We start from the raw sequence: 16,542 nt of genomic DNA on the forward strand, positions 1-16,542 counted from the left end.
TTCACATAGAGGATAGGGTTGGAAATGCTGAAATCAGCCCACCTGTGGCTACATAAATGTTTAAAAAACACAATTTTTTTTATATACTGACTACAGGTCTACACCAAGGCATAGGTTATGTTTTCTTTTTTCTTTTTACATTCATAGTAATCACTAATTGTGTTTTTTAAAGTGGAAAATAGATCAGAAGAAATAAAATGCTGTCTGGTTCTTGCGTTCTCCGCCGACCACAGCTGGCTCCAGCACCACCAATCCCATCTCTGAACTGACAGGCCGCTCAGCAAATCACTGGCTGTGTTGTTGTCCCGTCTCGGCAGGTGACTGGCTCGACGGCCTGTCACTTCAAAGACGGGAACTGAAGTCCCCAAGGTAAGTACATTAAATTATTTTACACCAAAGCAAGGAAGAGCTGCATGGACATCGCTAACAATATATGTGTACATACATACAAACATATGTATATACAAATTTATATATGTATATATATGTGTGTGTATATATATATATATATATATATATATATATATATACACACACACACACAGCCCTTGCTGCACCATAATAGAGCCGTGTAATAGGCTCAGTAAGCAAGCACTTGCTTACAATATAATGCTGAGACTAAGCTTCCCCCAATGGCAACAGCAAGTAAATATAACTCATCCTTTCTCATCCTTTGACTCTATGGAGGGAATAAACAAAAGCTGAAAACCAAAACTGTCTGGTCTTGACCACAGCAACCAATCAAAGCTCAACTTTCAATTTTTGCTGTGATTGCAAGACAGTTTTGTTTTTCACCTTTTTTTATTTCTATCCTATGTCTTTCTGAGTGGAAACAGGGCTTTTGCACAATATATCAAGTAACTCAGAGATCAGAGTAAGAGCTCTGACCCCTAGATAGATATAGGGGGAGATTTAGCAAACATGGTGTAAGGTGACACTAGCTCAGTTGCCCCTAGCAACCAATCAGATTCCACCTTTCATTTTCCAAAGAGACTGTGAGGGATGAAAGGTGGAATCTGATTGGTTGCTAGGGGCAACTGGGCCTGTTTTACTTTACTCCATGTTTGATAAATCTCCCCCATAGTCTCAAATTAAATAGCACATCATTTCTTTACATGCATTGATATAAAACAACAGCAATAGCTAAAAAATACAGAACTAATACACACCAAACATTACACACTTTAAGTAGTAAGAAGGTTTTATGTTCCTAAAAATAAAGGATTAGGAACCATGAGCGGCAAGATGTCTAACATGAAAGATGATTCATCAGATTTTACAAGCTCATGTGTTCCTTTGCCGTCTCTTACCTTGCTTTTCATGAACACAGACCCTCTTTGTCTTTTAAGTTCTTCTTTTTCATGCTTTTTTAGGTACTTCTTTTTGGCCAGAAAGACTTTGCAAGGATCCAGTCCAGTCTAGGAGGTAAAGAAGGACAAAACCTAAGGCTATGTTCACACACCGTCTCATTTTGGGTCGTTTGACGTCCATTATTTAGCCTCACACTGACGGCCATGCAAAAATGCCGCCAAACAGCCAAAAGAAGCCGGTGTGTGAATATAGCCTAAATATAGTGAGAACACAAAAATGTATAGAAAACTACTTCTCCTTATAATGTTGGTGGTAAAACACAGTTTAGTTGTATAAGAGTTTGGCTATATTCACACGTTCAGTATTGTTTCCCCATAGAAAACCTCTCCTGCTCTGGACAGTTCCTGACATGGACAGAGGTGGCAGCAGAGAGCACTGTGTCAGACTGGAAAGAAGACACCACTTATCAGCTGACATACAGCAGCTGATAAGTACTGGAAGACTTGAGTACCCCTTAAGTTTTTTTTCTGGCTTATAAATAGGAATGAGCATGCCCTCTATTATGTCCATACGCTATGAAGGAAAGGGGCTGTCCTGATGAGACCTGCCCTTTAAACCAAAGAGTGTATGGATAATGGTCAAACAGGTGCTGTTTACATTAGGGAAAGAAATCTATACTTTGAGATTTTCCCATCAAACCCAATGATAGTGGTTTCAAAGGCTTTCTAATTTTAGTGTGTTTTATGTACACATACATAGTATCACTGATAAGGTAGCTTATCGGTATCTGGGACATGAGTGCTTGTTTTTTTCTATTCCTAGTTATCAGGTGATTTCACTTTCACGCATTGTTAGAGCCCTATTACCCGGAAAGATTATCGGGCGAAAAACTATTATATTGAATTTAAGCAATAATCTTCCGGTGTGTATGCAGCAACGATCGAACCACTAACGAAAATGTGTTTGTGTGTGGTAGATGACATCACTGAGCCGACCATAAAGTGTCGTTAATCATGTTGTGCATGTACACAGCGTTCCTTCACTGGAATCAGAAGGATCGTATCTAATGACTATTATTCATGTACTATGGTGAACGATTTCAGGTTATTCGCAAAAGAGTTTGTTTATCGATAATCAGAGAAAACAAAAAAATTTGCTTTGTCTAATAGAACCCTTAGGGCGCTATTACATGGAGCCATAATCAGTTGAATCAGCCTGATTCGGCCGATTATGGCTCTGTGTAATAGAGACAACGATCTCAACAATCATCGTCTGATCGTTTCTTTAGACCTAGACTTAAAAATATCGGCCGCTGACCGTGCGTGGCTACGTACAATAGTAATGCACGGCCAACGGCTTACGATTGAACAAGCAGTTATTACATTACCTCTCCACACTCCCGGCGTTCTCCTGCGCTATGCTTCCTCCCTGGTCCTGCGGCTGCAGTTACAGAGCAGCCTGACAGTTCAGTGGCAGGCTGGCCAGTGATTGGCTGAGCAGCCTGTCAGTTCAGACAGACTGCTCTGAAGCTGCAGCTGCGGGACCGGGACACATACGGAGTGCAGGTGAACACAGGGGAACGTGGACAAGGAATGTAATAACTGTTTTGGCAAGGGCTGCACAAACAGCGCTAACGATGTTCGTGCAGCCCTTGCTAAACGATTATCAGGCTGTGTAATAGCCCCAGTTAACAAGCACCGATCAGCGCTTGCTTACAACATTGATCAGGCCTTCATCGGCCCTTTTAATAGGACACTTTTTCCACTATGCTTGTGCAATAGAACCTGGTGTTTTCAGATTGTTAGAGAATCACTACAAAGCTGGAGAGCAGGGGCTATAGCTATAGGGGAGAAGAAGAAGCAGCAACACCCAGGACCCAGTGCTTGTAGAACCCAAAGGCCTAACGCCACATAAGAAGATAGCAGTCTGACAAATATCACATGGTGAATGGGAGGAGGTGGGCTAAAGGCGTGAATACATTACCTTCTTTATAACCTTCTGTCTAAATATCTCTGAGTTAGCGAAATAAAGTGGAGAGCAGTAATTGACAATCTTGATCCCATCAATAGACTGAACCTGGAGGCAAGAAAACAAGGAGAGCAGATATATACCTAAGAATAGCTGTTAGAGATGAGCGAACCGGGTTTGGGTTCAAGTCCATCCGAACCCGATCGTTCGGCATTTGATTAGCTGGGGCTGCTGAACTTGGATAAAGCTCTAAGGTTGTCTGGAAAACATGGATACAGCCAATGACTATATCCATGTTTTCCACATAGCCTTAGGGCTTTATCCAACTTCAGCAGCCACCGCTAATCAAATGCCAAAAGCTCGGGTTCGGATGGACTCGAGCATGCTCCAGGTTCACTCATCTTGCTCATCTCTAATAGCTGTATATATAAGTATGCCATATTTCTACATACATTTATCATCATGTCATACATGGTTCTTTAAAGGGGTACTCCAGCGGGGGGGCACTTTTGTGCTGGGACCGGGGAGGAGGTAGCAGAGGGAAAAGACGTCCACTCACCTCCCCGGTTCCAGCGGCGGGTCCCACATCGCAGAGCGTGATGTCTCAGGTCCGCTCAGCCTCTCAGTGAAGGAGGCGGGATATGAGCGGACTTGAAATGGATCCCGCCTCCTTCACTGAGTGGCTAAGCGGACCTGAGACGTTACGTCTCGGGCCCGCGTCAGACACCCGGAAGTGGCCGGGAACCGGGCACTGGAGCGCCGCGATGGCCGGACCCGCCACTGGAACCGGGGAGGTGAGTGGACGTCTTTTCCCTCGGCCACCTCCTCCCCGGTCCCAGCACAAAAGTGCCCCCCGGCTGGGGTACCCCTTTAATGCACGTTCATCCTTACATTCAACCTACGTCTCTTACCTTGCTGTATACCTTTGGGTTCTTATATAAATCAGTTGCTGCCACCTGGCCCAGTGCCGAACCATTGCGACTAGCATGGACAAAAGAAGAGATAAAAAAATTAGTAGTCTGTGATGGTAACTTAACCAATATCTATCTATCTATCTATCTATCTATCTATCTATCTATCTATCTATTATCCATCTATCATCTATCTATCGTTCAAAAAATCTGCAGCACTTGTAGATGCTATACTGCAATTCCGTGGTTTTATTATCCCATGTGCAAAATGATAAGCAAGGTTTCTGTTTGCTCTATGTATTGCATTGATTTTTTGGAACTCTTTATGCAGTTCACACCTTGGCTCCTAGAGTTACCACTATGTGGTATCTATCTATCTATCTATCTATCTATCTATCTATCTATCTATCTCCTATCTATCTATCTATCTATCTATCTATCTATCTCCTATCTATCTATCTATCTATCTCCTATCTATCTATCTATCTATCTATCTATCTATCTATTAATCTATCTATCTATCTATCTATCTATCTATCTATCTATCTATCTATCTATTATCTGCAATTAAAAAGTTGCAGCACTCCAAAGTCTTCAGTGAACAAAAAGGGCCACATGTATCATCCGGCGAACGGATGATTTTCGGCGGAAAGTGCCGATTTGCGTATTTTTTTATACGCAAATGGCCGATTTGCGAATAAAATATTCGCAAATCGGCACTTTCCGCCGAGTACGCCAGGGGGCGGAAAGGGGGCGGAAAAGGGGCAGAAAGTGGGCGGATCGGAGGGCTCGGACTCAGAGTCCGCGCGATTTATCATCCGTTCCGCCAAAATGTACGCCGAAAACCTACTCCAGTCCTCAGCTGGCGTAGGTTTTCGGCGGTGCGCAACGGCGCGCACGGGATTTATGTAGAGGCAGTCCGCCTCTACATAAATCTCCGTAGCGCCGGAGCTGCGGGGGCATTTTTACGTCCGGCGTAAAAAACGCCGGACTTAATAAATGCCTCCCAATGTGTTTATTTAACCTATAAAAGACAGCGATGTTTCAGTTCTCTCAATGTGGACTTTTCTCAAGCTAGTGAGCACACTCCCCACATGGGGTAATATGAAACACAGCAATCCAGGTGTAAGTAATCAATGTCTATCACATGAAATATGTGTTACATATCAGTACTAGAGATAAGCAAGCTCTATCGAGTATAGTATTCACTTAAGTATCAGGTTACTCAAAAGTACGGGATACTTGAGCGAGTACTGTGGGCTGCATTGGGTGCTTGTCATGGCTGCTGAGCATATTGTATTTCCACAGCCTTAAGTGTCCTGCCTGTCCTGCCTCAGCTGCTGATTGGCTGAGCGGCAATAGTGACAAATAGAAGACCGTAACGGTAAGTCTAATTTCCCCGCTCCCCTCCCCACCAACAGAGCACAGTCTCAGGCTTCATGCAGTTGGATAGTATTCTTCAACCAGTTTTTTGCTCTCCGTCCTCATCATTATAGTGCTTGAAAAGCCCTATATTGTAATCCGTATTCTTGCGCACAGACTCCATTCAAACTGCGTTTCGAAGCCCTTGGCGGTGTGTGGTGTGCTATCTATTTTTCGTTTCGATCGGATTTGTCGTTTTTAAGAAATTTATGTTTAAAGACCCCAAATTTCCCATAGAAAATAATGGCCTATTGCAAATAATGGCCACACTCTAACTGCTGACAGCCAATCGCAGCACATATGCAAATAGCTGAAATATAGCAGCCAATAGGAACTGTAAGGTCTCGTCATGCATTGTATCACACCATCCACAGTCACATGTCCACTATTGGCCAATAGAAGATGTAATATATGGAAGGTCCGTAACCATTTTGTCTCCCTGACATGAGTAAGATTGTCATGGTAACCGAGCAATGGTCTTTACCATTATAAGTAGCAGAGGTCAGTCAGTAAAATAGAGCTGAGGCAGCCATGTAGCAGGTACGGGATCCAAGCTGCTCTTAAAGGGACGGTACCCAAGCCGCTCTTAAAGGAACGGTACCCAAGTCGCTCTTAAAGGGACCCAAGCCGCTCTAAATGGGTCCCTTTAAGAGCGAACTAAGTACCTGTAAGAGCGACCCGGGTCCCTTTAAGAGCGACCTGGGTCCCTTGAGGGGGGAAATGGGTCCCTTTAAGAGCGAAATATGTCCCTTTAAGAGCGACCTGGGTCCCTTTAAGAGCAAAATGGGTCCCTTTAAGAGTGATCTGGGTCCCTTTAAAGGAAATATTTCGCTCTTAAAGAGACCCGTTTCGCTCGAACTGGGTCCCTTTAAGAGTGAAATATGTCCCTTTAAGAGCGACCTGGGTCCCTTTAAGAGTGACCTGGGTCCCTATAAGAGCGAAATATGTCCCTTTAAGAGCGACCTTGGTCCCTTTAAGAGCGAAATATGTCCCTTTAAGAGCAAAATGGGTCCCTTTAAGAGCGACCTGGGTCCATTTAAGAGCGAAATATGTCCCTTTAAGAGAAAAATTGGTCCCTTTAAGAGTGACCTTGGTCCCTTGAGGGTGGAAATGGGTCCCTTTAAGAGCGAAATATGTCCCTTTAAGAGCGACCTGGGTCCCTTTAAGAGCAAAATGGGTCCCTTTAAGAGTGATCTGGGTCCCTTTAAAGGAAATATTTCACTCTTAAAGAGACCCATTTCGCTCTTAAAGAGCGACCTGGGTCCCTTTAAGAGTGAAATATGTCCCTTTAAGAGCAACCTGGGTCCCTTTAAGAGCAACCTGGGTCCCTATAAGAGCGAAATATGTCCCTTTAAGAGCGACCTTGGTCCCTTTAAGAGCGACCTTGGTCCCTTTAAGAGCGAAATATGTCCCTTTAAGGGCAAAATGGGTCCCTTTAAGAGCGAAATATGTCCCTTTAAGAGCGAACTGGGTCCCTTTAAGAGCAACCTGGGTCCCTTTAAGAGAAATATGTCCCTTTAAGAGCAAAAATCGGTCCCTTTAAGAGCGACCTTGGTCCCTTTAAGAGCGAAATATGTCCCTTTAAGAGCGAAATATGTCCCTTTAAGAGCAAAATGGGTCCCTTTAAGAGCGACCTGGGTCCCTTTAAGAGCAAAATATGTCCCTTTAAGAGCGACCTGGTTCCCTTTAAGAGCAAAATGGGTCCCTTTAAGAGCTAAATATGTCCCTTTAAGAGATAAATCGGTCCCTTTAAGAGCGACCTTGGTCCCTTTAAGAGCTAAATATGTCCCTTTAAGAGCGAAATATGTCCCTTTAAGAGCAAAATGGGTGCCTTTAAGAGCGACCTGGGCCCCTTTAAGAGCGAAATGGGTCCCTTTAAGAGCGACCTGGGTCCCTTTAAGAGCGAAATAGGTCCCTTTAAGAGCTAAATGGGTCCCTTTAAGAGCGACCTGGGTCCCTTTAAGTGCGACCTGGGTCCCTTTAAGAGCGACTTGGGTCCCTTTATGAGCGAAATGATTCCCTTTAAAGAGCGACTTGGGTCCCTTTAAGAGCGACCTGGGTCCCAGGGACCCAGGTCGCTCTTAAAGGGATCCAAGTCGCTCTTAAAGGGATCCATGTATCTCTTAAAGGGATCCATGTAGCTCTTAAAGGGATGGGACCCAAGTTGCTCTTAAAGGTATGGGACCCAAGTCACTCTTATAGGGACGGGAGCCATGTCGCTCTTAAAGGAATGGGATCCAAGTTTCTCTTAAAGGGAAGTCACTGGTAAAGTGGCGCTCTTTTCAAGCACTATGTATTTTCCTGGAAATGCAAATCTAGTTGTATAATGTAACAACATAAAGAGGATACAACTTACAACTGTGTATTAAAGATGACAACCAAGACGGAAAATCCTACACCGACAGCAACTCCATAGGGAAGGCCAAGGATGAAGGTGGAGAGGAAGCTCACAACCCAGACACACTATAAAATATGATAAAAAAAATCAAATAAACAGGTGTTAAAAGAAATAACAGAAATGACTGGAAAGCCAGAGTGAAGTAGATTTATAGCAGGGATGGGGAACCTTCATCCCTCCAGCTGTTGCAAAACTACAATTCCCATCATGCCTGAGCGGGGAAAGCCAAAGCTTTGACTATCCAGGCATGATGGGCATTTTAGTTTTGCAACAGCCGGAGGGCCAAAGGTTCCACATCCCTGATTTATATAGAACTCTATTTAAAGGGAAGGTTCATACTATGATTCAACCCTTCTTTTAAAATGGGCTGTGGATGGATATGTACATGGAGAGCCACAGGCCCCATTTACATCAATGATCTCAATGTAGTGAGCTACTGACTATGTCATTTCCACCATGTAAATCTATTTTTAATTGGACTCAAAATCATAGCAAACCCAAAACACAGGTGTAATAGCGACAAACCATATTACAACTGGGTATACTGTATGTGTGAATGAGCCCTAAGCCACTCTACAAAAAATTACTGTGGATGAAAATAGATTTCAATAAATCATAGTAAACTATTAGTAAATTACAGGGTATTGTTTACATTGTTATTCCAGACGAATCCAGACTTTGGCTTATATCTAGGTTTAGCAGAAACACGATTTGTAATAATAGAAATAATAGGGGTCTCCTCAGCACTGTAGGGCTAGGATTTGCATCTATCAGACATGTATGGCATATCTTGTGGATGGCATACTGTATCTTGTTGATGACATATCTTGTGGATGGCATACTGTATCTTGTTGATGACATATCTTGTGGATGGCATACTGTATGTTGTGGATGGCATACTGTATCTTGTTGATGACATATCTTGTGGATGGCATACTGTATGTTGTGGATGGCATACTGTATGTTGTGGATGGCATATGTTGTGGATGGCATACTGTATGTTGTGGATGGCATACTGTATCTTGTGGATGGCATATGTTGTGGATGGCATACTGTATGTTGTGGATGGCATATGTTGTGGATGGCATACTGTATGTTGTGGATGGCATACTGTATGTTGTGGATGGCATATCATGTGGATATTCTATAAATAGCTGAGACGGGAATGCCCCTTTACACAACATATAATTTCATTAAACAACGTCCGTAGTTGCAGGTTTTCAACCATGGCTGTTATTTAATGAAATTATAGATTGCTTTAATTGCTAAGGAATCCCAGCCGGCGTGTACATACTCTGTATAGACTCCAACAGGGATTCCTTGCGGCTGCATCAAAAACTGACGTCAGTTATGTGCGGCCGATATTCATTGAAGTTTTGCAGGAAAAAAAAGTTAGAGGGAAATAGGTAATAGAATGAAACTATAGGGATTGTTTGCAGTTTCTAACTATGGATACACATAGCTCTCCACGATCTCGTTGCAGGGAGCCGACCTATCCCACTAAGTGATGTTTTCTTTCTCTATGAGCGGTTCTGTGCAGTGGACTGACCTGCAGTATCATGTTAACATTTCTACCTGCCATGGAATAATTTTGTAGACCGAGGCCCAAGAAGGGTCATAAGGAGGCCATACACCTTCAATAACTGATTGTTAGCCGTCAGTTATCTCTTCATCCTCCCCATAAACTGAAGTGTTCAACACGGATAAGCAATCCTGTATTCTCTATGGGAAGGGTTGAGCTGCAGGCAGAGAGCTATACCTGTGGCTTATCTCTCCGAGAACAAAGGGGGTCAGGGAGTGATATTTCATCACATCCATATTATCTGTCGGTGGAAGGCCAGGAGAGCCCCATACACCTTATACTGACAGCCGAATCAACCAGGAGAGGCGGGTACGGACAACAAAAGTATAAGGTGTATAGGGACCTTGAACGTTGGGACAGATATGTACAAGGTCACCTTGTTAGGACAATTTAACCAAAATGTGCACTGTGAACCTCACACAGATCCAGCACCGTGCTGTGATTGTCATCATGAAAATAGAAACACAGCTTAAAACTAGGACTTCCAGTAAATAATCTATGTTTCCCTCTATTGTAATGTCAATATAAGGACTTACACAATCAAGTTTGCTTTTTTTCCAGAGGTAGAAAGGGTCAGCGAGCTGCTTTAAAGAATTCTTGAGGTTCACCGCTATCAGGGCACCTAGAACAGACTGGAGGACAAATGCAACAATAGCAAGAGAAGTCAGATAATAGACGTGTCGTAATTGACACCTTAATATATGACATTAATACTGTAGTTGTGTACATAAAAAAACACTATGGGAGGCATTTATTAAGTCCGGCGTTTTTTACGCCGGACTTAAAAATGCCCCCGCAGCTCCGGCGGTACGGGGATTTATGTAGAGGCGGACTGCCTGTACATAAATCCTGTGCGCGCCGGTGCGCACCGCCGAAAACCTACGCCAGCTGAGGACTGGAGTAGGTTTTCGGTGTACATTTGGGCGGAACGGATGATAAATCGCGCGGACTCTGAGTCCGCGCCCTCCGTTCCGCCCACTTCCCGCCTACTTTCCGCCCCCTTTCCGCCCCCTGGCGTACTCGGCGGAAAGTGCCGATTTGCGATTATTTTATTCGCAAATCGGCCATTTGCGTATAAAATAATACGCAAATCGGCACTTTCCGCCAAAAATCATCCGTCCGCCGGATGATACATGTGGCCCTATGGCTTAATAATTAAGCATTTATTTTACAGTCATTAAGATGTAGAAGCACATACCTTGGGCAGAGGGTTTAGGTAGGTGCCAAGAGCCAGCATAGTCACCATAACCACCATCATAACAAAGAAACTAGACATCTGAGAAGTCAAAAAGAATACAGGTTAATTCCCTGTGCAGTCCATTTTTCACACTTTTTAATCGGGTCATTGGTGCTAATGGATCTTCTTCATACATTTCCAATATAACCCGTTCTTTGTGGTAGTTAAAGGGGTAATTTTTTTTTTCTTTCAAATCAAAAGGTGTCAGAAAGTTCTATAGATTTGTAAATAAATATAGATTTGTAAGTCACTTTAATTTAAAAATCTCCATGCTTCCAGTACTTATCAGCTGCTCTTTGTCCTGCAAAAAGTCTGACCTAGTGGCCAGGGGCGCCGCAATCATGAGGCGACCTGAGTCGTCTGCCTCAGGCGGCGCCACCAGCTGTCTTCATGGGGGCGGCATTCCAGGGCCGCTTTAACCAGAGGGCACATGGTGCACGTGCACCGGGCCCACTGGTTAAAGGGGCCCCCCCGAGCAGGCCGGCCGTTGCTATGTGCGACCAATGCGGTCGCACAGGGCTCCGGCCACCAGCCTGTCAGGGGGGAGCGCCATGGATGGGTAATCTACTTACCCCTCCATGGCGCCCCCTGCAGGGCCCCCCCGTCCGCCGCTGCCCCCGCCCGCCCGCTGCTGCTGCGGCGCGTCAGCGCTGCAGCAGCAGCGACACTGACAGAGAGAGAGCCATTGGCTCCCTCCCTGTCAGTCACTCACTCTTGTGGCCGCACTTCCTGCGGTCACAAGAGGCCGCGCTCTCCCTCTAGCGGCCGACGTCACTGGAGCGTCGGCGCGAGGGTAAGGGGAGTGCAGCCTCTTGTGACCGCAGGAAGTGCGGCCACAGGAGGGAAGAGAAGAGGAACGCGTGGACCCAGGTGAGTAACAGTGTTTGTTTTTTTCAATGTTATATGGGAGGAGGAGCTATATACTATTGGGGAGCACAGGGGGCTATATACTATGGGGGGCAGAGGGGGCTATATACTATGGGGGAGAACGGGGGCTATATACTATGGGGGAGAACGGGGGCTATATACTATTGGGGAGCACAGGGGGCTATATACTATGGGGGAGCATAGGGGACTATATACTACTGGGGAGCACAGGGGTCTATATACTATGGGGAGCACAGGGAAGCTATATACTATGGGGGAGCACAGGGGGCTATATAGTACTGGGGAGCACAGGGGGCTATATACTATGGGGGAGCACAGGGGGCTATATACTATGGGGGAGCACAGGGGGCTATATACTACTGGGGAGCACAGGGGGCTATATACTACTGGGGAGCACAGGGAAGCTATATACTATGGGGGAGCACAGGGGAGCTATATACTACTGGGGAGCACAGGGGAGCTATATACTACTGGGGAGCACAGGGGGCTATATACTACTGGGGAGCACAGGGGTCTATATACTATGGGGAGCACAGGGAAGCTATATACTATGGGGGAGCACAGGGGGCTATATACTATGGGGGAGAACAGGGGGCTATATACTATGGGGGAGCACAGGGAGCTATATACTACTGGGGAGGACAGGGGGCTATATACTATGGGGGAGGACAGGGGGCTATATACTACTGGGGAGCACAGGGGAGCTATATACTATGGGGGAGCACAGGGGGCTATATACTATGGGGGAGGACAGGGGGCTATATACTATGGGGAGCACAGGGGAGCTATATACTATGGGGGAGCACAGGGGGCTATATACTATGGGGGAGGACAGGGGGCTATATACTATTGGGGAGCACAGGGGAGCTATATACTATGGGGGAGCACAGGGGACTATATACTACTGGGGAGCACAGGGGTCTATATACTATGGGGAGCACAGGGGGTCTATATACTATGGGGAGCACAGGGGAGCTATATACTATGGGGGAGCACAGGGGAGCTATATACTACTTGGGAGCACAGGGGTCTATATACTATGGGGAGCACAGGGAAGCTATATACTATGGGGGAGCACAGGGGAGCTATATACTACTGGGGAGCACAGGGGAGCTATATACTACTGGGGAGCACAGGGGGCTATATACTACTGGGGAGCACAGGGGGCTATATACTATGGGGGAGCACAGGGGGCTATATACTATGGGGGAGCACAGGGGAGCTATATACTATGGGGGAGCACAGGGGACTATATACTACTGGGGAGCACAGGGGTCTATATACTATGGGGAGCACAGGGAAGCTATATACTATGGGGGAGCACAGGGGAGCTATATATTACTGGGGAGCACAGGGGAGCTATATACTACTGGGGAGCACAGGGGGCTATATACTACTGGGGAGCACAGGGGAGCTATATACTATGGGGGAGCACAGGGGGCTATATACTATGGGGGAGCACAGGTGGCTATATACTATGGGGGAGCACAGGGGGCTATATACTATGGGGGAGCACAGGGGAGCTATATACTATTGTGGGAGAGCACAGGGGGGGCTATATACTACTGGGGAGAGTGCACAGGGGGGCTATATACTAATGGGGGAGCGCACAGGAGGGCTGTATATAACTGGAGGAGCACATGAGGGGCTATATACTACAGGGACACCTTAAAACTATGGAGGCACAGAGGGGTGTAACTACTGTATAGAGGTACAAGGGACCTAACTACTGTATGTGTTGGAGCCTAAAATATTTGTCTGGCAGATTCTGGAGAGAAGATTCACAGCCAGGAGAAGACTTCAAGGTGGCCCAGGCTGGATGGAGAGAAAAAGAAAAGGTGACAGACTCTGATCGGAGAAGACGCCCCCGGTGAGTCACTGGATGTAACTGCACTCTGTTATAGGATTGTAGTGTTAGGGGTCATGATGTGGCGGTTTTATGTAATGGTATCATTGGTGATATCTTTCTGTTTTGTTTAGTGCAGTTTTTATGTAATATATAATCACTGTATGGTGGAAATAGTGTTATAAGGTAACTACTGTATGTATTGGGGCTCTTGATACAGTGTGGGGGCAAATTCAGTACATTATACAATGTGCCGAAAGGGAAGGGGGGGCCCACTCTTGAGGGCTGTGCACTGGGCCCACCAATGTATTAAAACGGCCCTGCGGCATTCAGTGGCAGACTATAATATGAGCGGTTCGGGCGGCCGCCCACATTATAATCCGCCACTGATTGTACCATGTACCGGAGTCCCCCTGCGCCCGGACAGCATCTGTAATGAGATGCTGTGAGCGGGGGAGACTGTATTCATAAGCGCCGCGCTGTAATAAATCAGCCGCGCGGTGCTGTTACTACAGCGCGGCGCTTATGAATACAGTCTCCCCCGCTCACAGCATCTCATTACAGATGCTGTCCGGGCGCGGGGGGACTCCGGTAAATGCATTCCACGTCCGTGATCCGTCAGGATCACGGAACGTGGGAATGCAGCCTTAGTCCCCCGGCTGATGTGCGGCTGCCGGAGGTGTCCCATCCTGTCCCCGGCAGCGCACGCATCAGAGAGATCCCCGTGCGCCGGAAGTCACAGCCACAGGCACACGGGGAGCTCTCTGATGCGCGCGCTGCCGGGGACAGGACGGGACACCCCGGGCAGCCGCACATCAGCCGGGACCAGACCAGAGAGGCTCGACGGGGGAACGGAGGGCAGGTGAGTTGTGTGCTGTTTTTTGTTTTTGTTTTATCTGCTGTGCAGGGGGGGGGGGGGAGAGGGGGACCATATATAAGGTAGGGGGGGAAGAGGGGGACCATCTATAAGGTAGGGGGGGAAGAGGGGGACCATCTATAAGGTAGGGGGGGAAGAGGGGGACCATCTATAAGGGAGGGGGGAAAGAGGGGGACCATCTATAAGGTAGGGGGGGAAGAGGGGGACGATCTATAAGGGGGGACCATCTATAAGGGAGGGGGAGAGGGAAGAGGGGGACCATCTATAGGGGGGGGAAGGGGACCATCTATAAGGGAGGGGGGAAAGAGGGGGACCATCTATAAGGGGGGGACCATCTATAAGGGGGGGGAAAGAGGGGGGCCATCTATAAGGGAGGGGCGGGAGGGGGACTGTCTATAAGGGGGGGGGGGAGAGGGGGACCAAGTATAGGGGGGGGAAGGGGACCATCTATAAGGGAGGGGGGAAAGAGGGGGACCATCTATAAGGGGGGGCCATCTATAAGGGAGGGGGGAAAGAGGGGGACCATCTATAAGGGAGGGGCGGGAGGGGGACTGTCTATAAGGGGGGGGGAAGAGGGGGACCATCTATAAGGGGGGGGGGAAGAGGGGGGACCATCTATAAGGGGGCATCTATAAGGGAGGGGGGAGAGGGGGACCATGTATAAGGGGGGGAGGGGGACCATCTTTAAGGGAGAGGGGACCATCTATAAGGGAGGGAGAGGGGGACCATCTATAAGGGAGAGGGGACCATCTATAAGGGGGGGGAAGAGGGGGACCATCTATAAGGGGGGGGGGGAGAGGGGGACCATCTATAAGGGGGGGAGAGAGGGAAGAGGGGGACCATCTATAAGGGGGGGGGAGAGGGGGACCATCTATAAGGGGGGGGGAGAGAGGGAAGAGGGGGACCATCTATAAGGGGGGGGGGAAGAGGGGGACCATCTATAAGGGAGGGGAAAGAGGGGGACCATCTATAAGGGGGAAAGAGGGGAGAGGGGGACCATCTATAAGGGAGGGGAAAGAGGGGGACCATCTATAAGGGGGAAAGAGGGGGGAGGGGGACCATCTATAAGGGAGGGGAAAGAGGGGGACCATCTATAAGGGAGGGGGGAGAGGGGGACCATCTATAAGGGAGGGGGGAGAGGGGGACCATCTATAAGGGAGGGGGGAGAGGGGGACTATCTATAAGGGGGGGGGGGGGAGAGGGGGACCATCTATAAGGGGGGGGGGGACCATCTATAAGGGGGGGAAGAGGGGGACCATCTATAAGGGGGGAGGAGGGGGACCATCTCCTAAAAGATCAGCACCCTCCTCTCCTGACATTCTCTGTGCTGCTGTGACCTGTCCTAAAAGATCAGCACCCTCCTCTCCTGACATCCTCTGTGCTGCTGGGACTTCTCCTATAGGATTAGCACCCTCCTCTCCTGACATCCTCTGTGCTGCTGGGACCTCTCCTATAGGATTAGCACCCTCATCTCCTGACATCCTCTGTGCTGCTGGGACCTCTCCTATAGGATTAGCCCCCTCCTCTCCTGACATCCTCTGTGCTGCTGGGACCTCACCTATAGGATTAGCCCCCTCCTCTCCTGACATCCTCTGTGCAGAAAGGGACCAAACATTATGTTTATTGGGGACAGCAGTGGGGGGGGGGGGCAGTAGTGGATTATAATGTGGGCGGATTGACGGGGGGGGGGGGGGGGCGTCATTCTATAGTTCGCCTCGGGCAGCAGAGAGGCTAGAATCACCCCTGCTAGTGGCACACTGCTCTGTGCTGCTTCCTCTGTCCATGTCAGGAACTGTCCAGAGTAGGAGAAAATCCCCATAGAAAACCTCTCCTGCTCTGGACAGTTCCTGACATGGACAGAGGTGGCAGCAGAGAGCACTGTGTCAGACTGGAGAAAATACACCACTTCCTGTAGGACATACAGCAGCTAATAAGTACTGGAAGGTTTAAGATTTTTAAAAAGAAGTATATTACAAATCTGTATAACTTTCTAAAAACAGTTAATTTTAAAGTTTTGTTAATGTAGTTCCCCTTTAAAGTGGTGTCATTTTAATACTAACAAAGTCGTGGTAAGATAGCGCCAATTTCTTAAAATTATAGTC

General features: G+C 47.3%; 1 protein-coding gene across 1 annotated transcript in view; it reads right to left on the minus strand.

Annotated features, from left to right (window-relative positions):
• SLC26A9 (solute carrier family 26 member 9) overlaps nt 1-16,542 on the minus strand; it is a 62,179-nt gene that overhangs the window by 11,005 nt on the left and 34,632 nt on the right. Inside the window, exons 12-17 of the mRNA XM_069945579.1 lie at nt 10,791-10,868; nt 10,129-10,224; nt 7,969-8,075; nt 4,191-4,260; nt 3,295-3,387; nt 1,311-1,418 (exon numbers count right to left, since the gene is read on the minus strand). Coding sequence (XP_069801680.1) covers nt 1,311-1,418; nt 3,295-3,387; nt 4,191-4,260; nt 7,969-8,075; nt 10,129-10,224; nt 10,791-10,868 — 552 coding nt within the window. The remainder of the gene's footprint in view (nt 1-1,310; nt 1,419-3,294; nt 3,388-4,190; nt 4,261-7,968; nt 8,076-10,128; nt 10,225-10,790; nt 10,869-16,542) is intronic.

The sequence above is a fragment of the Dendropsophus ebraccatus genome, chromosome 11, assembly GCF_027789765.1.
Source record: "Dendropsophus ebraccatus isolate aDenEbr1 chromosome 11, aDenEbr1.pat, whole genome shotgun sequence".
In the NCBI taxonomy this organism is placed as follows: domain Eukaryota; kingdom Metazoa; phylum Chordata; class Amphibia; order Anura; family Hylidae; genus Dendropsophus; species Dendropsophus ebraccatus.